Below are 25,451 nucleotides of genomic sequence, written 5' to 3'. Positions count from 1 at the left end.
TCGAATTAATTAGATTCCTATTCTTAGAAGTGGCTACTAAAATTTTGAGAAACTCCAAAAAAATACTTGAACATCCCTTCAGTCGTTTATGGAGAGTAGTCCCGTGCTAGAAAACCATTATGTCAAGCAGCTGGAATTTTTTTCGGAGAAAACAGTCTTACTCGTGCCAAACTCACCCTGTCTTTATTCTACCCTTGGAAGTGGTCATCCCATTATTCCATTATGTTTCATTTTTATTTAGTCGTAGAATCGATAGGAGAGAAAGGTGTGGTGATAGAACACGATGAAGAGCCAGACAATGTGGTAACGATCGATAGATTGAGAAGGGAAGTTCATCTCCCATCGTCAACAACGACCCAATCGGAAATTGACGTCGCACCCTTTTTTTTTCTCTTCAGTTATTTGATATTAATAAATGCAATAGTATCCCGTGGTGACGATTCTTATTAAATTACTAATACGCTTTCCAACCCCCTTAGTATTTTTCACTATTACTCAGTAGTAGTTAACATTTTTATTAATACCATTAAATCAATTTTAAAATTTATTTAAATTTTATTTAAGAAAAAGTTTTAAAGAGAATTAAACATGCATTTAATCGTTCGTAAGTATTTTTGGAAAAATAAAAATGGATAATTGTGTTTGTTCTTCTGGAAGTCTTTTAACCCTTAGCAGTCCGGAAGCCGAAAGAGAGATTTTAAAAGCTACTCTGTCTGTAATTCACTGTATTCATCGAAACGTGAAAGAAGACACTAAAAATTAATGTCGGGTAAAAAGAGAGGAAAAAAAAGCAATTTTCTTTCCGCCAAAGAAACTGACCAACGGTCAGTTACTGGTTACCGGACTCAGTTTTGTATCCACAATTTTCCCTAAATAATTGAAAATTATGTGAACAAGTGTGTAATTACATATTTCCAGGTTTAATAATATTTTTTTTTCCTTTTTCATAAACTAGTTGGTTGGAAAAAGGGTTTTCACATCTACTCCAATGACAATCACTTTTTCTATGGTTCATTAAATTTTTTGTTTGACAAAATTAGTACTTTAAAATCACATTTGTCATATAGAAGAAGGTAGTAGAGATAGAAATTGATGTTGGCAAACAATTCGCTTCATTTCTCAATTCTTTCAGTTCCTTTTTCCCTTGTACGTTTTACATGCCAACGAATTTTACGGTACATGGGTCAGACAATCGCGGGGGCGCCAGAACGATATTATTTCATCGCTCTCAACTCTCCTATATAGCCAGAGCCAAGTGAAAGAAGGAGAAGATAAAAGTAAAAAAGAAAGGGTCAGGTTAGCGTAAAGCCATGACTTAGTGGTCCTGTGGGTGTCGTCCGTCAAGACCGTCAAGGCCGGAACCTTTTCTTATGTATCTCGCGATATTTTGTCGCCTCTGGATATATTTATCGCCACTTTCTGTTGCCCCTTTGTATAAGTATCCATGGAGCCGCGTGGCCACGTTATTATCGCAGTCGTTTTTCACCGACAGAAAACGATGCCGCGTGCCATGAAAAGCATAAAAAAATAATCGTGACTGCTTAGGCTACGGTGAAGCGAAAAAAACACCGAGTGACGTAGCGACAAGTTAATTCCACTACATTTGAGCACGTCGCTTCCTAATGGCAAGATACATCACGCAAATTGCCATTGTGGTCGCGACAATGTGCTAAATGTTGGTATTGCGTTTTTTCTTTGACATATGGCATACACTACAATTTACTTCTTCAATTCTTTCAAGTGTAACAGGGAATTCATGAATATTTTTAGCAAATAATTAGCAAACTTCTAATTTCAATTAATGCAATAATAATTGTTAATCATTTTTGATGAAATAAATTTAATTTTTTTCTAATATTTAATTATTAATTATTAGATAACTTAATTATGGATAAACATTTTTTCTACATTGTTTTTGACATTGATTAAAAAATATTAGTCGACTATAAGATCGAATAAATTATGGATAAAATTTACCTATAAATGCCTTTATGAAGTGGTAATAGTACTGTTATTTATGTGAATATAAATATCATTAATCTTAGATAACTTTAAATTTCTAAGAAAATTATTTCATGCGGTAGGTCAATTTGCTTTCCTGTCCATTTCGCATACTTGTTGCTAAAAATAACAAGTTTATCTATCATAGAAGAGCTTTGAGACAGATGTGCCTCTTCATTCCTCATTTCACAATTATGTATTCCATCGAAAAGCTCTTAAATAATATAAATACAATAATACAATTAAATAATATTAATCAATCATTCGTTGACATAATTCTTTTTTTTTTATTTCTCTTTTGCAGAAATATTTTACAGCATTAAGAAATCGTATTACATCAACATGAATTATTAGAAACTTTGAATGATTTAATGTAATACATTACAACTCTTTTAAAATCATTGCGTTATAAAAGTATATCATCGTCACAAGCTGATTGAATTGATGCTTAGAAAGGAAAGTTGGACATTTTGTTAGTTATCTATATGATATATACGAATAAGCATTCGATTGTGGGTGTGGCAACGGCGCACCTAAATCCCGTAGCTCATTAATAGCTCGTTTGGTCCATCCACACCGGTCGAAGCTTTATACTTGAAGTTTAATTTGGCCCGCTGGTATTAATTTGCCACGATGAACGAGCACATAAGCGCCGTGTGTATACTCTGCACTAAGCATCATCACCAACAGATTAATGGCGTTTATTAAACACGGACATGCACACGTATGGTGGTTAATCTAGGAAACCATTTCGCTTGTTCCTAGTATTCAGAGCTTTTACTCTGCACCTGTATCAATTCTAAATGCTAACTCTACACTAGCTTAATACATTTTACAATAAAGATCCATTCATTTTCACCCTGGTTTTTTTAATCCTTAAACTTAGAAACCTTAAATCTTTTTTTTTCTATTTCATTTACACTTTTTATAGATTTATATAATCATTAAATCATTTTTTGTGTCTTAGAAGAATGAAGGGATGAGTCATAAAAGTGACAATTGAGATATGTGACAATTTAAATGTCACGCTAGAAGTTGACAAGAAGTTATATTAATTTTATTCATTTTATTTTTATCGAGGAACTTTTGTGCTACGTTACATCAAGCATCATGAATCATGTAAAGTAACTATTGACGGAAATGTAACATTAACTGCAAAAGTTAAAATAGAATTTTTTTTTCTATGTACACAAATAGTGAGTGTATAAAGCGATGAATTATTGATTCAATGTTCTAAGTTATCAGTGAACCTTTTGCTTATTTTTATTTCCTTTGTTTACGAATAAATCTCGACATATTAAACAACGAAAAATGTCGCTTATTAAAGAGAATTAAAAAGAATTTTCCCGAAGCAAAATAATAATACCCAATATGAAGACACATGGCTTTAGAGCACACTTCATTTGTCTTGATATTAGCCACGATGCGCCCCCTGTGTTGCTGTATAATGGCAACCCCAAGCAGGGCTGTGCTTTTTACTTCTTCTCTTAGCCTAAGACAATCTTCCCCTCATTGTATAAATTTCCTAGAATAGAAAGAAAAATATGTAAAGCGATAATAAACGAAACAGCCACTCTCGTGAATTCCCGAAGGGTTAATTTCGATTTAAGGGTTGGAAATATTCACGGTTCCTTAAAATCCGTTTTTCTCTAGGGTAACGTTACGCAAAAACGGTCACTCGATCGTTACCACCCTCTGCAATACCTTGGAGCGATTTAATACATTCTTTAAATAATTCGGCCATTTATTTTCCTCAGACCGATTAATCTTTCCTTTTGTTTCAGTCAATAAGATGCACTCTAACTGGATGCACCTGCGACTCCTTCACTCCAGGAAAGCGTCACCTGCGTAGCTGCGACAAATGTCATCACGGCTGGGTTCTTCATGGTGAGTTTGTCATTTTTTATAGCTTATTTTTTCGGTGAATAATTCAAAACAGTAATGAAGACATAAAAAAGAAACGAAAATAGCCGGAAAAATTCCAAATGTCAGCATAGCTCATCTGCCTGGTCCTCGGGGACAGAATTCAATTTTCTACGGATGACCAATACCATCCCCCTTTCACCCTGACTTCTTGGTATATATATTTAAAGCGAGACTCGCGGAGCATAAGATCTTGGGCTTTATGCGCTCGTAAGTTTTATAGTAAGAGATCGAGGTGTATCGTACGAGCGTGTTATAATATCAAACGTGAACAGATATATATTGAGAGAGTATGGTTTGGTCTGCAGACACGACCAATCGCCATTTAGAATTCGTAAATCGTGTACTCACATGAGGATGTTGAACATGAGGTTAAAAGATAGGAGCTAGAAAGAAGCGAATTGAAGCAGAATCGCGTTTAAAATTCCGACTGCTTGACCCGCGATAGATTGGACTGCGGTATGGAATACATATCAATTTTGCTCGGATAGTTGTCCCCAGGGATTTTTCAGTAGCCCTCCATTTCGTTTGAAACATTATTTTCTTCCTTTATGTCCTCGAAAATTCTTCATGACGGCTTCCAGTTATTTATTGTCCGTTTTCCATGTCATGCTGTCACATTTTTTTATTCCATTCTACTGATGATAATGCCTAATAGTTGATAGTTTGGGATATTCATTTCAGTATGATTCCAGCAAAATTATGACTTCATGTTAGGCAGCTAAAAAGAGACAAAATTGAGAATGACGTCCACTGACAAAAGCTTTTTTAAATTGTAATGAGCTGCCAAAGGATGAATTATGTACCTTCCGACTGCCATCGAGTCCTCAGTCTAAAAACCCCATCACAACTCCATATATCCTAGCACCCTTCATCTCTTTATTCTCATCCTCTCTTATAGTCAGAAGAGAAAAAGAAAAAGAATACCCGTTACACCCCACGTCATGAATATATTTACATTGATCGTCCGTCTCGACATTTTTCATTTGCCAACTTGTGTTGCTTGTAGAAGAGTGTCTATCCCCCAATACTTTATTTATCGTCCATCGAATGCGTCGTCCTGATGTTCTGGAACGAAGAAAAATCCGCCTCAGGGTCTTATATACAGCTTTCATCTTCTTCTTAGACTATGAATGATGAAGTTGCAATTGTTGTCGACATGAAAACCTCCGCTAAAAAATTAAATAAATAAAAGCATCATCTTTACCATCGATTACCTTCCTATGAAAGGTATTTATCACATTAATCAACGATTAAAGAGTTGGACATTGGAATTAACTTGAAATTGATCGGAATTGAGTATTACCATCTGCCCATCACCCATCTGTACTCTTTGAGGGCAGCTGGTCTAAACTAGCACTCCTGGCGACCGCCTAAATTTGTCTGATCGTTTAAGTACTAGGAGGAGGAAATATTAGCTCTATCTCAGTTACTTATAAATCATGAAAGGCGTTGCCGAAAGTGACAACCTCACTCCCAGTATTAATAAATGTTGCTATACAACGCGGGTATAATAGTCTACATAGTGTCTATATGGAATATGAACTACGCAGGGTGGTTTACCCCCTGGTAAGAAGCAACTGTTTTACCACGAAAAAAGATCAAATCATGGCGAGAAGCTTTTCCAACCGCAGGCGACTAGTTTAAATCGACAGGGGGTGCGTTACGGTGCCATTAAAAGCTCGCTGGATCTTTTCAAACTTTGCTTTCCTGAACCCACGACTATTTGTTCTAATATGAAACTAATGCTAATGACAATATATCATGAAAAGTAACTGTCTCATTCGCTTTAATCATTTTTATTCCCAGACTTTTTTTCGCTATTCTTTTGCTCATACATTTATTTATCAATGTTTTAGTTTAACTTTATGAAAAAAAACTTATATATTTTAATAGTTTATTTAATAAAAAGTATTTTTCTTCTATACAGTGATGTGGTCAAAAGCTGCTACTAAAATAAATTTTTTAATAACGTTGGTACAAAATGACACTTATATTCAAATTTATATAAAATTAAAATATCAAGCCTTAGAAACTGGAATAAGATAAAATGTTCAATAAATGATCCTCATCACCTAGTGAATGACTAATTCATGAATGTTATTACTTACAATGGTTTTTTTAAAAACAAACTTTATAAAATCTTTACAAGATAAAAAAACGATTGTAAGTATTAAATTGAAAGTTAAAACAATTGATCTAGATCTGAAGATACTATTGATTGATAGCGAAACGTAGTGAACAGTAGTTTGTTAATAAAACACTTTAGATTGGGTAAAAGGCTGAATATTCTTCATTTAATATCAATTTTCACCAATCTTCAAACTAATAAATAATTTCACTGTAAATGGAAGTGTATTCTTGTTACACATTTAAACGTGTTAAATATGGCGTCACCCATTTGATCAACATTGTAGTCATTTCACTGCAAATCCGAGAAAATTTCAATGTTTAGTCATAAAATACTTGAAGTGTGTAATAATAAAACACCTAAATGTTTACCATGTTGAACACCATAAAAAAACTATAGCATTTTTGTAAACAGGAAGAAGTGATTAAAATTCGTGTACAAAATTACTATAGTTTCTTCATAGGGTTTAACATTATAATCACTTTAAATGTTTAATTTCTAAACACTGAGATTTACAGTGTTATCATTGTATATTAGGTTTTCTCTCACTTTTATATCTTGCTTAATATCTGTAGCCCTAATTTGGCTCACACTGTTTAGCCTGTGTAATTGTTTAAATAAATTAGTGAATTAATTACTAATATTTGATTTACATCAACATATTGGTTATTAACTAAACGATCGTTATTTATTGGGCATTTCATCAAAAAATTACCAAAAAAAGTAATTCGTTAACGACACTGGGTATAATACCGCAATTTAAACTCGAGAAGAGTTCTTTGTGGTTAAATCAAAGTGACGTCAGATTAAAAATAGACGTAGAACAAGCGCACGAGTGAGAGTCCGCGAAAAGCATGACGACGAGGTTGGTGGGCCGAGTTGATTGTAAACACTGAGGCGCCGTGGCGCTTTTACGATACCACGCGTCCCTTAGTCATGTTTACATTAAGTCATTTTGGTCGTATGTGACCATTTGCTCATTGTGACACTCAATCCGTTGTCTGTGATACATTTGTATCCGACTGCAAGCCTACATAGCAGTGAAGTTATTTAGGGGATAAATTACTTGAACTATTGTAAGAAAAATCGAGTAACCCGACAGACGACGGAGGTTTATCGATGTCGATGCTTGATGTTTCTTCAGCAATTTCCTCGATTAGGATTAAACATTGATGCGATCGCTTGATATAGATTAATGTCTCTCTGAAAGTCTTCTTCTCTGCTTCAGTTTCTCAGAGATGTTATTTATCTTTTTTCTCCTTTTCCTTCTTGGAAAAAAAATCCCTTTTACCTCTGAAGCTCTGATTCTCACCCTGCAGTCTTTCCTATTATCTCCTACGGTGTCTGAAATTGCTGTCATCTGAAATTTATATCAAGTCAACATGCATATGACAAACGGTGTCGCTATGGGGGTGATCATTTATCTAAAGATAATAAAACTCTGGAAAATCTATTTAATAAATTTTTTCTGGGAATAAGAGAATTTTTGTTATATATAAAAACAATTTCGACATTTTTCTAATTTTATTTTCAAATAGTTTAAAGAATATTTATAAATTACCTCAGTTTTTCAAAGATAATCTGTATAATATTTTTTGCATCTCTTAATACATAGAAATTATGAATATTATGTTGATAAAATACACTTAATAATTATTTTAATTAATATGTAACTCTACGAGGCCTTTGATATGCTTTCAGATTTTCCAAGGTACATGTAGAAAGCTTTTATTTATTTTATCTATATTTCGTATTATCCCCATGAATGAGTGTTTTAATTCTGTATACACCGTAATTAATTAACTACAAAGCCACAGTATTCAGTCCAATATACCGTGTAATAATCGGTAATTACTCTCGGTAATTTAATAATGCCTATATATCTCAACGTAATCAAACTATCTGGGTGGGCTGATATCTTTACTCTGATATTTTTCAGTGTAATTGCTACCTTTTAATTATTATTTAATTGATAACTTTGGACACTCAATTAAATAACCCGATCACTTATATATATTTATAAAATTATAAGAACAAAGAATTTAATATGGTCAAATAAATTGTATGAAATCACAAGTATTTATCAGTGCCAGGATTTTGCAAGTTGTTTGCCACGTGACCAGCTTACATTCTCAATTCTTCTATACGAGTTTCATATCCTAGACGAATAAGCGCACGTTTACCTATTTTATTTGCTGACGCTCAGAAGCTGCAGCGGAAAATGGAAATCTATTCTGGTACATACGTGATTGGAGATAAAAACCAATAGATAAATCTGATTGCCGTACATATAATGTGAATATAGATGTATAAGCTGCAAAGTGAAGGAAAAGGTCGCAAAGGTCTAAGACCGCAAGAGAAGAGTGCGGTCATGAGGTCTCAGTGAGAGATTAATGTGTCGCCTGCTATCACCGGTGATTGACAGCAATGTGACCACGACAAAGCGCCGACGAGTGTAAAATCTCTCTCTATATCCTCTCTCGTCCTCTTGTCATGTATTTTTTTAAACTCATTCGCGGGTCACTGTACTCGTTCTCTGATCTTCACGCGTGACATTTATTTACGCAAGATGTTTTTTTAAAATGTACAAAGCGATATTAATTATTGTTACATTTTGGTGTGAGTTATTATTTTTGCAATTTTTCATTCTTACATAAATTATATTCGGTTGTTGAATAAGTCTTTGCAATATTGCAAGAATCTAAAATTATTTTTTTAATCAAAATTATGCGATTTTTATCAACAGGTAACCGAGTAGAAATAAATAGGCGTAAAAGAAGCCCAAAATAAAAAATAAGCCCAATACCGAGGCGATTGAAGCCCAATTTTAACTTAAAAAAACTTTCAGTGCCCAAAACAAGCCCATTACAGGCCTTACATTTCGAAGGAGCCCAATTCTAGACCAAATAAATTATTTTCTAGGCCTAAAACAAGCCCAATTCAAGCCAAAAAATATTTTCTATGAGCCTGAATTTACTCGGGTAATACACGCTTTACTCTACATCGTTGGAGACAATTCATAGATTTAAAAGACGATTAAATTACCGAATAATTTTATATATACTTTTAAATAAATAATTTTAAAATAAATGTTATGTTTTTGCAATTACTTATGCAACAACCCAATATTATTACTCCATCGAAAGCTATGCTGTTAATAAAATAATAATCCCTCAAAAAAAAATTTCAAATCAAAAGTTAATTGAAAAATTTTTCATTAGTAATTTAGAGTTAGAATTTAATTACAATAAATTTAAATGATTGAAAAAATTTAATTTCTTCTGTGTTAGTAAGAAATAAAACAGATTTTTTATGAGATAATTTCTTCTTACATCGATGAAAAAAAAATTGTACGGCAGTAATATTAAAAAAAGAAGTGGATATAAGTTTAATGATAAAGTCTGACCATATCAGCAATTAGGTAGTCCGGCAAGAGGTAATTAGATGAAGCTTTAATTGCAACTGCCTCATCGTAGCTCGTAAACGAGAAAAGCTTGTCTGTCTCCGAGGTGCAGTTCACGGCACGTATTTACATCTCTCGTGGGAGACAAAGGGACGTGAATGGGGTTTGGGATGAGTCTAAAAGAGCCGCGAGGGTAGTTCTGGTGGCGGAAAGTGAAGAGAGACGTGCACCGGAAAGGCGGAAGGCCAGAGAACCCCTTTGTAACAGTTTACCATTCCCTCCGGTCGTCTTAAAAGAAAGGGTTAATTAAAAACAACAAAAGCTATCCGCGCTATTAGCGCCTGTTTGTATGCGAACCTTTCGCAATTATATCAGCTACTTTTATTTTTCTTACTTCAATCATTCTCAGAATAAGACTCTATTTTTTATTACTAAATCATTATATTGCCTACCATAGAGTTTATTGAATTAATTGGCGACAGATTCGTGGAAGTTTAAATAAAACCCGCTATCAAAATGAAAACGTTTTAAAGCAAAAAAAAAAAGGCGTGCAATTTACATATTCACATAATCCTGGACAATCTTATTTGGATCGTGGACGGCAGTTTTTGCAGTATACCCTCAATTTCGTGACTCGCGATATCATCGTGTTCCTCCTCATTTCTAATAGCTTGCATCCATATAACCAAGTGTCCGAGTTGATATCCGGCACCGGGCTACGAACAAAACATGAATGTGAATAGCCGTAAGGCTATCATATAGTCTCTCTCGCGGATACGTATTATTTAAATTATCCAACTATTACCGTGTCGTATAATTATATTAACTTCGTTCAAGATACTTCGTCATTTTTTCACCCGAAAGTCCGCTTAAATATCAATAAATTATTATCATTACTCTGGAGATGATTATTTTATTATTCATTACTTAAAGACAAAAATTTTTATGCACATGATTCATGTTGATTATCAGCAAATGATAAAGAATAAAAATGAGTATCCTTAGTGAAGGATAATAAATCGTTTTGAGACCGTTATAATATCATGTATGGTATTATTTTTCAATATTTCGTTAATTTTTAATTTTTTTCAAATTAATCAACAATATATTTATTTTTTGTGGTATTTTTATAATAAATTAATTAATGTTTTATATACAAATGATTTTTACATCCTCTAGAGTGTAATGAAGGATAACGGTATGATATTAACAATGGAATTGTTACAAGAAATTAATTAATAAATCATAATTAAAAATATGAATAATTGAATTTAAAAAAGTAGTGGATGCAAATTAATCTACCATCGGCTGTCAATTTTTTAATATTATATTTATTAATTAATAATAATAATAAAAATTATAATAACAATGATAGCAGATTACAATAATCAAAGCATGTTTTTCAACAAATCTAATTGATTGTTAAATTTATTTATGCATCCTCTAGTCATGAAAAAAAAACACGAGATTAAATTCCTAGAATTGATTTTATTTGTTATGATAATTAAACCATTTGTTTATTTATTTATTATATCATATAAAAATATAAGTGATAGTATTATAAAAAATGTCTTATTATAATTTTATTAGCAACAGTAAATTGTAAGGTTTCTGAGAAAGTGTGGTAGTTTTCTTTGAATCACAAAATATATATTCTAATAAATAATTTCTCGAAACAGATGTGGAGTGTTGGGTATGTTTGGTGACCGCGTGCTTTTTCTTTCTCTCTAGACGATCGCCGCTAAGTCTAGCGACGTTATCTCCCCCGCAAATATATATTAATGCTGCGTGATATATCAGGCTGTGGTCGCGAGGGACAAAACCTTAAATATTGGATAACTTGGTCCGCGGTGGCCAGTCCACTGGGACTAAATCTCAGTGATGGATCGCTTGCTTCTGACTGTCATAACAAGTCTGAATTCCATCTTCTTAACTAGGAAAAATATCTCAGAATTTCTTTCCAACTTTGATGTCTATTCTCTTTCCCATGATATTCGATGTCCAAATGATTCGATAAATAATTTAATTTTTAGTTTATGTGATGATTAATTTATCAGTGACTCTAATTAACGCTACGACCCTTTTACTGCTTGTACTATGATCAAACGAGGGAGTTAGTCGACATTGGGGACGCCTTGATCTTAATTTGCCGCGGGACAAATTTCGCGGTACGCGTTATTGGATTCGTTCTGATAATTCTCTACTAAATCATCGCTCGGATGAAGTGGAAGGAGTCTGAGAGATGTGGCTACAAGAGTAGTATAGTATGCGCCCTTTAATTTTCACTGAGTCTCAATGGGGTCGTGGATTATGCAGAACAGAAAGGGTTAATTCTCAAGAGATGTGTATGCTGACGTGACACTACTTGGTCTTATGTTGATAGAATAATATTGCATAAACAGATACTTAATTTCCCCTTTTTTTCAACTTCTTTGCTGCATCACAATCTTCATGTTATTTACATTCAGCAGTTAATCCAATTGTTTTTAATAAATCTACATTTTTTAAATCATTTTTAGCTGGACATTAATACTTTTTCAAAGCATTATGATATACATTAATATTAAAAATACAATATTTTAATGTTCATTATGAATTAATATGCAAAGAAAAAAAGTATTTTAACAATGCTTGAAACTAAAAAAATATTAAAAGTTTTTCTGTCATGATGAGAGCATAAAGCATTGTCATGATTGAACAGAATGAATGGCAGTAAGTGAAAAAAATGGGTAAATACGAGAAAGTTCGTGGAAAAGATAAATCAGAACGTGATGTGACTAACGAGGTTATCGACAGACAACCGGCCTATGACATCGATCAGTCTATGTCAAGTTGTTATTATCATTACATTAATTATTATTGCCTCCTTAACACACTTATTATCATTATTGTATTTAAAACATTTACTTTCTAAGATATAATATAAATAATAAAATATCACCATTTTATGTGAAGTAACTTATTAATACATACACGTAAAATAGTGGAGAATAATATCTAGCAGGTTGCCAGACTTCAATCCGGAAGGTATAATGGTATAATCACACATATATACTACACTGTGAATCTCTTTAACGATTCGAAATCTAAACACAGTCGTCGATCGTCTAAACAACGACTGACAAAGTCCAGGAGGTCTCAGACTGCTTTCTAAAATTGTGCCAAAACCACAAGTCCTCAAAATAATTTTAGTGGCGAAAAAATAAAATAAACAGTTGCATTCAAAACATGAGGATTTTATGGAAAATTATAATTCGTATGAACAAGACAGCTTTTTAATTATAATTCACACTAAATAAATTCATAAAATTAATTGTTCGCATTATGAAATTAAATATTAAAATTACTTATTATTTTTTATTTAATTAAATATCTTTCAACTTTATCATTAAATAATCATTCAAAAATTGAACAATTTTTATACAAATTACAAATTTAATTAAACATAATAATTTTTCAGAATTACTACATAATATTGAGTTCAAATAATTTTATTTAAACCAAAAAAAATCTATTCTATTTTTGAAGATCATATTTAAAAGCTGCTTTTTCAAAGCATTTTTTTTTCTTTTTATGAACAAAAGATGCTGTTAAATATTTTTAAAAGTGATAAATTAAATCCAAGGTTATTATTGATAAGATTTAGATTTTTTTAAAAATATATAATCGTTTTAAAACGTCTTTTATAACGATCCATTAAGTTCTTACAGCTTGATTGAAATTGCATCTTTGTAATAATTTCTAACGACGAGGATTATTAGCGTTCACGCCTGTCTTATACTTTCTGATCGCTTTTGCGCGGCGGGCAGTAGTTATGAATGGAGCTCAGTGATCGCGTCGAATGCGTGCGAAGCGTGCGTGAGGTTAGTTACGCACTGCTTGCCGTGCCCCCAGGGGTGTTTCGCCAGCGTGTAACCCACACGACTGATGAGCCGATACACGAGTGAAAGAGGAAGAGCAATTTTGATGAAAAAGAGGAGAGAATAGAATGAATTCATTGCTGTTATATACGCTTCCTTTATAATGTAGAAACAAGGAAACAGTTTTCATGCTTCACGGTAACGTCAACCAAGAACCAATGACAAAAACAAGAAAACGTCCAAGATGAAACGAGTATCACGAAACCATTGGGGGGCCGTTTAACAGAGCCTCGTTTGTCTTTAGAATATATCTTCCACTTGGTCCAGAATGGCACGAGACGCCGCAAATCGTCTTGTAATTTTTTTTTATTCTTCTCTCCTCCCCAGAGGTCATTGAAGCTTGAGGACTCGCCGCTTGTAGCACGTGCTGTCGTGAGATAAGACATACGTTGGCCAAAATCATTTATTCCAGTTGATTTTTATGGAAGAAATATTGATTTGATTCTTTTATTCTGTCTCTTTGATGAAATGTTTCATTTTATATTCAAGTTGGCATTTTTTTTTATTACGTAAAAAATTGAGAATAATAATTATTAACTAATGATACTGATACTTTCTTAAAAATAATTAATTAATAGTTACTGATAGATTTCAATAACCAATGAATCAAGTAAAGGATCGATAACATTAAAATCTATCTTTTAATTTATATTTTACCCAGATAACAAATATTTGTTAATTTTATGTCAGCTAGCTTTATTATCAGAACATTGTGATCATCATCACTGCAAATTTTAGTGTTTTATATTAAAACATTAAAAGTGTGACACTTAAACACTTAAAAACGTTTTAAAATCGACACAATGTTAGTCAAATGGGCGACGTTATATTAAAACACTTTTAATGTTTTAAAATAAAACACTAAAATTTACAGTGATAACTTTTGTACTTAGGGCATATTTGTCAATTCTTAACGAATAAAAAATATATCGTTCTAAAAAATAGATAACTTAAGATATAATTTTACTGATATTAAAATTTTCTACTGAATTTATCAATAATTTAATTTAACTAATTTTTGCATTAAAAAAATTGTTCAAATATGAGAGATACTAGGAAGAAAATAATCCAATTAAAGGTAAAAAAAAGATTGGTTTGTTTATTTATCTAAGTTGAGCATAAAAATAAATGATTCTTTTTATTTTCATTTGATGATGGTACCTAATAAGATTCTGTAATGGCAAAAAAAGTCATTATAGTGTAATAAAGATTTCAAAGGTTTATGTACATATTAGATTCGAAAGCAATGAATAAAAGTAGAGACTGGTGGAATCTAGCAAAAGGTACTCTCTTGAAGCAGTTAAAAGTTTGTTAACGATTCCTCGAGAAAATTTCTGAATAGCCTCATTGAGACTCTGATTCGTTTGTACTTTTAGTTTTCTCGACGAGAAGTACAGAAGTACTATAAAATAATTAGTTATGGAATCACTGGCTTCTACAGTCGAACATTTCAAGCTATAAAAATAAATTTTATTTTATTTCTTGAATATATTTCGGTATTTATTTTTTTTTTTTTGTAGGTAAAATTAAATGTATACTTTGACATCTGATGTGATCACAAAGAAATGAGTTCCATCTGTTTGATCATCATCAGTTACATTTGAATTTTTGAAATTCCCCAGGGTCTTGTGAATTCGATTATAAAATGCAAACCCTCTCTTTAGTTTGCAAAAACAAACTCTCAACTTTCAGATTCCTCTATTAATAATCCTCATAAAGTATAGCTTTTTTGTGAAATTTTTTCTTCCTGAGAGTCTCATAAACACCATTTATCACAACTCGTATCGTTTCTTCTTGGGATATAGAGAGATATGGTGATGCATTCCGAGCAAACAAGAGTCTTGTGACCTGGTCATGCACGACATGTGCTGTTATTTCAAGCCATAGCTTATAATATAACTACACTTACCTCATAATATATAACAAAACATCTGGTCACTTGGACCTGATGTGCGAAGAATATTGTACAGTGGTACGCGTAAAGAAGACAAAAGTACTCTGTAACTCGTTGCAGTCGCGAGAATTCACGAGTTGCACGATAAATCATCCTAATAACTGAGGTTCCACCTGCGCACCACGTACGTTTCGTTTGCCCCTGTAAAATCGCATGCACGCATGCATTATTCAGCGTGGCAAGGAGAGAAAGAAAAAGAGCATCAACGAATAAAAGGAGTAAGAGTGAGAAAAAGAGATGAAGCTTGTTTTGCATAATATTTTGAGCGACCGACAGACACGTCAAGTTGTGTTGGAAAAAAAATATATTGTATTTTTCTCGGTTGCAACTATTTATTATGTTTATTCAAATATTCTCTTTTTTATTTATTTTATTTTTAACGTATACATGAGGGAAAATGAGTTGTAGTTTTTTTTCATTGTGTTTTATTCATGTTTTATTTTTCTTTGGCTACAATAAATATTAAATAAATACCGTGAATTTGATTTAAATATTGGATTAATATAAATGAAAAAATTAATTAACTCGAGTTCATTATTTACAATTTACACACTTATATAAATTATTTAATTTTTTAAATATTTATGTACTCGATTTTCAACATTTTTTTGTTCAATCTCATGAATAATTCTCACATAATTACAGTGTAGTACTCAATAAAATTAGTGGTTATTTTATTTATAAAAAATAATTACATTCAGCTGTCAAAATAAAACAAGGAGATGATAATAATAATCGCGAAATCTCTTGTCTGTACCAACACAAAGGGCTATAACATTTAAAAGTCAACAATTAGCACTAAAAAATTAGCGAGTTTGATTAGCAAAAGTCAACATGTAGATTTGTACATACTGACAATGATGATCTCTTTCGGTTCATTTTAGTTTTCGCGCAGCACGTGCTAACAGCAGGACGCTCTGGTACTCATCTCCCCACAAAAATTAACGCGGTCAAGTCAATATTTACTTGTTGCAGTTGTTGGAAATAAAGAAACAAAAAAATATGGAAAAAATACATGATGCATTCAGTCGCGACGGTTTCCGGTGAAGAATTTAGCAAGGAGCATAAACTATAAATTGTCTGGATTGAAAACTTGTTTAGGTATGTCGACAGTGTCGCCAAAATTCGAAACGTTGTTCTACCTCCCGGGCGGTCCAGTTTTTTTTATCAAGATTATTCGGGATAAATATACAGAGTGTCTTGATGATATAGCGGCATTAATAAAACAAAATGGGTGATAAAGTGCCAAAACTTGAGAAAAAGGGGAAATAAATAAATTATTAACATATGAGGACACGCGACGTTTTTTTTTGTTTACATAATATGGTATCGCTTACATGCGTGCAGATAGGCTGAGACACGGGACGTATGATTACAGCTTTTATCGTTAATATGCAAATACCGTAGGTCGATTTAATGGTATCTTAATTGAAGCAACCATTAGACTCACCTACTCGACGTCGTTCCACCCTCTCTCATCGTGAATAAAGAGATTAAATATGTTGTTATGAAGTACAAAATAATAATAATGATGTTAGAAAGTAATTAAGCAGTTGTTTTGTTTAAAAATAAATCATTGGAGACGATGAATTGATTAATGTCTCAATTAATAGATAAATTTCTGGTACTTGGTGTGTAATTACCATGAGAGAGTCATCATTAATGGTCGAAAAGGTATTGATAAAATCAGGGAATCGGTCGGAGAAAAAATAGTGATGATGTCGGTCATGAAAGTGGAACTGAAAAGTGGTCTTTGAGTAGACACCAGGTTGGAGCACGACGTCCCACGGGGGCGGCTGCTTTGACCTGGTAATGGCGCGCCGAGAAGAATGGGAAATGTCACCAGGGGGTGAGCCATGTAGATGGTCAGACGACTCACCGAGGAGTCAACCAGGTTTTTTTCTTTCTTCAGTACCGATGTAACAGTATGGGGTTGGATCATCTCTTTGGTTCTCTCGCGAGGTCATTAGTCCTCAACGTCAACATTCGACTGGTCTATAATATGACCATCAAGACCAGTTCATATAGGTTTGTTGATCAAATAGAATACACCGCGGTAATAATTTCAATTAAAAAACATGATCAAGAATGAATTGTAGGAAGAGAAATATAAATTTATTCAAGTGAGAAGATTGAGATCTAATGGACGCTAAATCGATTTAATAAATGTCTGACAAATCGATGGAGAGGAGCGAGAGGCTAGGATACAAGAGTCTTGGAGCGAAAGGAGATCTCTATCGCGACTCATAGCACGCGTCCGGAGGTTCGATTAGAGGGAGAAAATACGTTAAGAGATGCACGATTACACAAGTGATTCTTATGAAGCAAAGAAGAAGAACAAGGGGAAGAAACGCATGTTTTCGCTGGGACTAATGGGCTCAAGAAATCAACCAAGGACCCATCATAAAAAAGGCCCAGCATGACAATGAGTGACGCACCGGCTCTTCTGAAGTCTCTTCTCTTTCGGACTCGATGGACAAATGGTCCATCGACTTTGAATAATCGATCTGCCACAATAGGTTTCAAGAATCTTCAGTTTTCCCTTGAGACTCTCTTCTATTGTTCTCAGACTATGTCCAATCTCCTCTCCAAATGTCTTCTTAAATAATTACAACCCAGACTTTGTAATTAATCAGCACTTCTTTATTTATTTATTTAATTATGCGTTCGTCATTGATGCTAATCACTCTATTCGTGAGTAGATTATTTTCTGTAACTGTTGGGTAGCTTGTAAAAAATGCAATCATGTCTTGAAAGCCAATCAATGAATGACATGTCATAGAACACACCTTACACTTAAAAAATTACCTGCAGCCTAGCATATGCTTGGACATATTGCTCGTCAACAATAAAAGCAATGTATTGATGGGATTGACCTAGTATTATGCTTCCATTAAGTATAAAAGTCATGACGATTTTTTTTTGCTCTCAATATTGATTGGATCACGAGCTCTAAAAAAATTACAACAATAGATAGTGTAGATATTAAAGCTTTAAATGAATAACAACAAATAAAATATTTCATTTATTTATCAATTCCAAGCACTCTTTTGGTTTAATATTTTTTGGCAACTGAATAAAAAAATATTCAAAGTTTATAAAAGCATTTTTTATTAAGTTAATTCTATTTTTTATTTGAAAACATTAAAAAAACAATATTTTTATATTAAAATGAAACATTAAAAAAAATGTAATTGCATTGAAAAATATAAATCTTCATAAATGCATCATACAAGCTATAATCATAATTATTTATCAAGCACTGTAATTCATTTACAATCAATCAAGCAATTTTTTTTCACTTATCGATTGATCCTGTCATGTTACTAGCAGTCAGCCTGCATTTATTTATAAACAATACATCAAAATACTCGTATCGTTTTACAAGACTTTATCAAGTCATCAAAAATTCTCTGACAATTTAATTTTATAAATTCACTTGAAATGAATTTAAAAAAAAGATACTTTTCTGCTGATTTGATTGCAAAAATCAAAAGATATAACAGAAAATCTCCAAGTCTGACATTCGATGATAATAATGAAACTTCATTAACATCTGTCAACGAGTGATAAAGCAGTACAACAGCCTCGTCATTTCTCCGGATTTCTTGGTAATCCACGATGTCATCGCTCGAAGATAGTAGCGATCCGTGACGCGCACGTTATCGTCCTAGTTGATTTCCTTTGTCTACGTATTTTCGTGTCATCGTTCGCGGGCGTGACGGAAGTTTTAAGCAAAAAATTGAAGGGGCAGAATGAGGGTCGAGATGTTGAATCAAAGCCCGAGCATAATCAAGCTATAGAAAGACAACAAAGAATGGCATGCATAATTGTCAATACTTGAATTTCACTTCTACGACTCTCATGCAAGTAATGTAAATAATTATCTATTTTTTTACAGTATCTTCCAGAGTCCTCATCTTCGTATGCATGCACATGAGGCAGAAAAAAATCATCGGTAAAAATAATAACATTAGTAATCAGTTCTAGAACAAGGCCTTGAGCTCAATAAAGAAGTAAAAAATGAGAAGAAAGTTAAATTGAATTGACAGAAAAATAAATTTTTCTTTCATGTGTATAATATTGATGTGTATATATAGTAGTAAAATATCATGAGTTTATCAGTTCTGGAGGTTATCTGAGAAAGACAAAACTAACGGCATGTTCTTGGATGAGCGTCAACCGGCTGTCGTGTCATCGTTTATCGTTTTATGACCAGCTAATTAGCGTCCCCGGGGTTTATTAGCCCGTTAGTGCACTCACCGCCGCACGAAATGGCTTATGAACATGTAATATATACAAGTAAATGAGAATATTCGTGCCAGACCTCTCGAAGATATGTTCAGACTCTCACAGCAGATGAAATTAAATTAATATCTCATTGGTATAAATAATTATTATCGTTGGACAAACGTTCAAATCAACCTGGTCATTAAAAATCGCTTTTCTACATACACAAAATAATCTATAAATTGTGATTAAAAAAATCTTGATGATGTTTTGATTACTAAAGAATGCTTGGAATTCCATCCTAATCATCGCGATCGATCCTCGTCGACGCCTGAAATCATCATTTTTCGTTCTCAGTAGACAAAGGGACTCTCGATATAAAAAGATTTCGTAGCATAAGACTCACGAACAAAATAAATGCTTCAAGTATTCTGACATAATATTCTACGCCGTCTCTCTCTCTCTACCTTGAAAAAGGTAATTTCTTGCCGAACAATGCGCTGGTGATTGTGGAAGCTGCTTGATGACGAATCTTTGGCCTCACCTCGTGAAAGTCACAACAGTGTTTGTTAGAGTCGGTTAGATATATCCTTCTACTCATCATTCTCGTCATCTTGACGCCAGCAGCAGTCTTCCATCACGTTTCATAAACTAATGTTAGCTCATCAAACGCTCGGGTCTATAGGTGGACGAGTCGAAGAGACCCTCAAAACATCACATTTGTTATACCAGTTGTCTTTTCTCTTTTAGCTGGCTCTCTGTTTTTGATTCTATTGTATAGGGACGATCACATGGATATGATGCACTGAACTTTGAGATGGAGATGGGAAAAAAATGAGTGTAAACGAAACAAAAGGGAGGAAGGTCGATGTGGGGATAAATCACCACTAACCAGACGCATTCGAGACCTTTAATTCGGACGTGTAAGATTGACTTGGATGATAGAATAAGGTTGCTTATGATGTGGGGTTCTTTTTTGAGCTTGAAATTATGAAGCAATTTTTTTTATTATAATTTCAATTAATTTTATTTGGCAATTTATTATTCTTTAAACATTTTTTTGTAGTTTAAAATATTATTCAGTTTGAAGTAAATATTTAATTAATTTTAAACAATGATAAAAAAAAATAGTTGTTTAGTAATAAAAACAGCAATAAATGGAATAATTCTGTTCTTTACTTTGTTGAGTACCTTTTTCTGTGAATTAGTGAATGAGATAAAAATTTTTAACTTGGAGTATATTTCTATTTTAATTAAAAAGATAAATAATATTATTATGAATTTGAAAATTGATTCTTAATAATAAAATAAAACTAGGTCATAAATAAATGTAAACGTTTTTTGTAATAATTTAGTAAGTTTAAAATTAATTAACATAATTTATGGAATGAAAATGATAGTTTTTATTTAATTCAAAACAATTTATTGAACCATTTGCATCTAAAACACCTGTGAACATCTAGATTTCTCTAGCTCGAAGAAAAAATGGAGATAATCCTTCTACCTGTTTCCCAGGCGCTTATCAGAGTAATGAAATGACTATAATTAGGAATAGTTCCAGGGCGACAGTCCTTTTATTTACCTCTGGTCGTCGAGGATCACTAGGTAGATCGACGTCCGGTTACGTTTTGCGAAGCGTAATTATAGGAAGTGACCGCAAGGCGCGTTACGCGCGACCGCCGTCGGATGCTCAATTAATTATTGAAATTCGATGGCTGATACAGAGGAGAGAAAGAACGAACAGAGAGTAACAGCTTGGATATGCCTAAGTACCGGCGCGCGAGCACCCAGTAGCAATTTATTCATTGCGCGCGCTAACTGGCCGCAGCATTGAAAACCCACCACGGTAATCTGCATTCATTTGAATAAATAACCGATCAATAACCAATAATAAGTTTGCTAATCTGGTTTGTCATCTTAGCAAACTAGTACGATGATAAACTACCTCCTGATCTCCAATGTGTCATCTTTGTATCCTGATTTTGATAAGGTTCTTTAAATAAACTGGCTGTTTAAACAAAAATTTCACTGATTTATTAGTGTGGATTAAGGTAATAATATTTCTCGTGGAAAATTTATTTATTACATCGGTTTTAAATCGATTATTTTTGCTCTAAAAGAGGATAAAAATAATTTTTTTAATAATAAATGAAAAAAATAAAGAGAAAGGAGGTTGATCAATAACCTAATAAATTCATTTTTCATGCAATAGAATTTAATATCTTTTTATTTCATAATAAATTAATTTTTATTCTGTTATTAAATAAAATAAAAATCGAAGAGTTACCAAAAAAAAAATTATTGATAGAATTTTTTGTCGTGGAAAGTAATATTGGACTTTTGGAGCAAATTTGACGCTAATGTACGGCGCTTGCGGGGCAAAAAAAGGCTCCCTCAAATCAATGGAGCCCAGGGAAATAAAAATAAAAGAATAAAGCAATATGATAAAAGTGGTGGTAGGAATAAAAAAATGTGTGAACGTCTCGTCAACTGGGACTGACTCAATCTCACTTGCAAATGTGTTTCTGGTCTCTTTGGTCCTCTTGGTTTTAGTTAGGTCTTCACGTCGGAGTTTGTAAGACGTGCCCGGCCAGGGGGCCCTCAAAAACCAATTTGTGACCGACGAGGCGATTGGTAATAAGCAACGTCGACTCAAATTGCTTGAGTTTTTCTGCGGTCGTTCATTGGGTGCTGTCGTCGAGAGAGTTGAGTCCTGGGAGCGTCGCTCGATCTCACGAAGAATGAGATACGAGAGAAAAGAATATAAAAGGGAGAGAGGACAAGGAAAAGAAAAGAAACGATTATTCGCGATCCCATTAACTCAACCTTGTTCGTCTTTTAGTCCTTTAAAAGAAGTCTTTTAGCAATACTAATGTCTCCTGGACGTATCTTCTCATTTCGGTTAGAATCGACAAAGCGTCGACCATGAAAAATGATAAGAGAAGTAAATTGAAAAATATACTGAGAGTAAAAGCAGAATGGAAAGACTTATTTTCTCGTTCAAGATTGGCCGATCTTCGAAGGTGAATGAAGAAAAAAAGCGGGGGGAAAGAGGTTGATTCCGAATGAGAGATGGAGATAAGTCTGTGAATACCAACCAGACGAAGAGCAGAGAAGGAATAGGGCGGCTGGCAGTGCCTATATTATAAGCAGCCACCCGAACGTGTTGTAATCTTCTCGAGACAATGGCTTCTACCGATTGGTTCTCTCTGGCTCCTGCAAAAAGACCAGGGGCCGATAATAGCGGTGACGTCGTCCTCCATATTGGTCTCTCCACCTATATTTTTTCGTTGCAATTTTTATTTCTCCTCTCCAGCTTCATTCCAATATAATCCCTTTCTCAGAACCATTTTCTGTATTAATTCCACTACTCTGTCAGAGCTTTTTCTAGACAACTCTAAATAATACCCACAGTTTATGAGAAATAATTATCCTTAAAACTAACAAAAATTACGATGTGTCGAGTGTATCTCGACTTATTAATTTCGTATAAAAAATACTCATAAATCTATCCACATAATCGGCATAAATTGAACACACTGAAAGCGTTCTCATAGCTTTCAAAATGTACTCCGATTATCTGTTGATAGTTTTAGAAAGACATAAAATTTGGTTGGCATTTTGCAAATAGCAATTTAAATAAATCAAAGGACATTTTGATAGATAGATTATAGTACTAGATAAATTAAAAAAAGATTCACGACTTTGTTTCTCAGAAAGTAGAGGGTTAATTGGACACAAGGGAGAGCACATTCAAAAACCATAAACTGTCGCTCGCGATCGAAACCGCGCGACGAGGCCACAGCATCATCATCGCCTCAAGACATACAGCACTACTTCTCCTGATGCCGCGTACTCACTCCAACATCGCGCCAGTTTTATAAGTCCCCATGAGTCGCTCCAGGGCCTTTGGTCCCAACCGCTCACGAGAAAGACAGACTCACCGGGACCCGTGTACGAATTTACATTTAGAAAATATAATGAAGCAGCGTGAAGCAACCATTAGTCGTTGGGAGATGACAGACGGTTTCGGACCCCTGCAGGTCCTTTTCACCCCCTCCATCCCTCTCACCAACTCTACATATACAAAAACAACTTGGAAATAATTGCTCTATGAAATTAGATTGTGATTTCCATTAAATCTTTCATCTCTCGTTCGTTATTATTTCTATATGTTTATGCCATGATTGATAATAAATTATTTCATTACTTGACCTGTAAAAATAAATGTCCAAGGACAATTTAATTATAAATAAAGATAATTATTGGTGTTGCTGCTGCTGATGATGATGATAGTGATGATTTAGAAGCATTTGTTTGCGTAATTCTAATAGACCTGGATGATTCTACATGACATGAGAGATATTACTGTAGTATTTTTTTAAACGAGATTTACCATTTCTTTGTCTCGTCTCTATTGGGATCACTCTAGGTAATACCATTCTTCTTTGCCCTCCTTCAATCTTTCTTTCATCTATCGTGTTACTGTGATGTGCTCGATACCAAAAAATCCGTGCATCCATCCATCTCACACGGCATGGAGGCGTGTTCTCTAATTATTATAATTATTTTCAAGCAAGACAGAGAAAGAAAAAGGTCGCGGGAACCATAATTAACGCAGCTACGACTAGGACATCTTGACAGATCCAAATTCTTGGTAATGATAAAAAATGGCTGATGTTAAAGACAAGAAAGACGTTTCATTATCTGAAAAAAAAAAATTTTTTTATGACTTGAATTTTTTTTTGTCATAAATATGAACGCTAAGTCGTCAAAAATGGATTTTAATAATGATTATGAAAGAAGAGGTGCAATGGGAAGGACATTTTTTTGTGTCGTCCGTTATTTTCTCGGGAAATAATGACACGGATAATTTTCTTGAGAAGTATAATCGTTAACCCACATTCGAAAAGTTATCTGCTCTTAATTAATTTAATATCTTTTAAAAGCTATACTTCCTTTCTTCAATAAATATTATTTTCAAAGTTTAAAGATGTTAAAAAAATTTTTTTATTCAATCCAGTCATCTTTTATCTGTCAAAATATATTTTATAAAAATTATTATTCTTCTTTCGACTAATTTAAAAGTTGAACTTCTTTGAAATAAAAAAGAAGTCAAAGTAAAAAAGCCTCCAAGTACTTGAACTTAAAAATAAGCATGAGATATTTTTAAAAAGGAGGATCAATAATGGTCTGTTGTGCAGGATAATAGCCGTCGATCGGTAATTAAATCAGAGAGTTATTCCCGTCACGCGCCGCGCAATTATAATTAAGGATTTATTAGCGGACCCATATCCGCCCTCCAGGCGAAGACCACAGAAACGCCTTCTCCTCCCACGGAACCCTAACAGTTAACAGGACCAAAACTTCTTAAAGACTACGAGCGTGAAAGGACCGTCTGCGCCATCATCCCTCTTTCCCTCTTATACCTTCACCTTCTACCCAGTCTGTTGTAATACTCTCATATATACCTTGGAGACGTGGTCCTTCTCCTCCTCATATTATCCTTCTAGCGTAGAAGCAAATTAAAAACTGTCCCAGTGGCCGTAAATAAAAATACGTCTGGCATTCCATCTGGCTCCGTCGTATGCCCCATGTATTCTTATCCTCGATCCATATACTGATGTTCCCTTTTTTATCCTGAACGATATTAAATTGAGGTATAAATGCTCCATAGACAATTTATTTTTATCCCATAAATCAACGATGAAAAAATTTATTTGATAGGGTTTAATAGTTGAGAGTGAAAATGTTAAATTCAAGGGCTCGTTGATTGTGAGTTTGAAGGTTGAATCAGTTGAAACACCCGGTAGATTGAGCGGTGTTTTAGTGGAATGATGAGATACTAGGTCCTGGCGCCGCCGCATGGTTCAAAATAATGACACCGCA

At 33.5% G+C, this 25,451-nt stretch overlaps 1 protein-coding gene across 2 annotated transcripts in view; it reads left to right on the top strand.

The window, feature by feature from the left end:
* LOC118069727 (zinc finger protein basonuclin-2-like) overlaps window positions 1-25,451 on the top strand; it is a 123,427-nt gene that overhangs the window by 33,733 nt on the left and 64,243 nt on the right. The window contains exons 1-2 of one of the 2 annotated variants that reach the window (XM_035088022.1): window positions 3,096-3,197; window positions 3,786-3,888. Coding sequence is in view for 1 of the 2 variants with exons in the window: in XM_035088021.1 (XP_034943912.1) it covers window positions 3,786-3,888 (103 nt within the window). In the remaining variant the exon portion in view is untranslated. Of the gene's footprint in view, window positions 1-3,095; window positions 3,198-3,785; window positions 3,889-25,451 lie in introns of those variants that run through there. The other variant, XM_035088021.1, reaches the window with a different exon arrangement.

This window comes from Chelonus insularis, unplaced genomic scaffold (assembly GCF_013357705.1).
Source record: "Chelonus insularis isolate UGA/USDA-ARS -01 unplaced genomic scaffold, ASM1335770v1 contig_42_pilon, whole genome shotgun sequence".
NCBI classification, from domain to species: Eukaryota; Metazoa; Arthropoda; class Insecta; order Hymenoptera; family Braconidae; genus Chelonus; species Chelonus insularis.
Note: the sequence above shows the minus strand (reverse complement) of the source record. Positions and strands in the feature narration are given on the sequence as shown.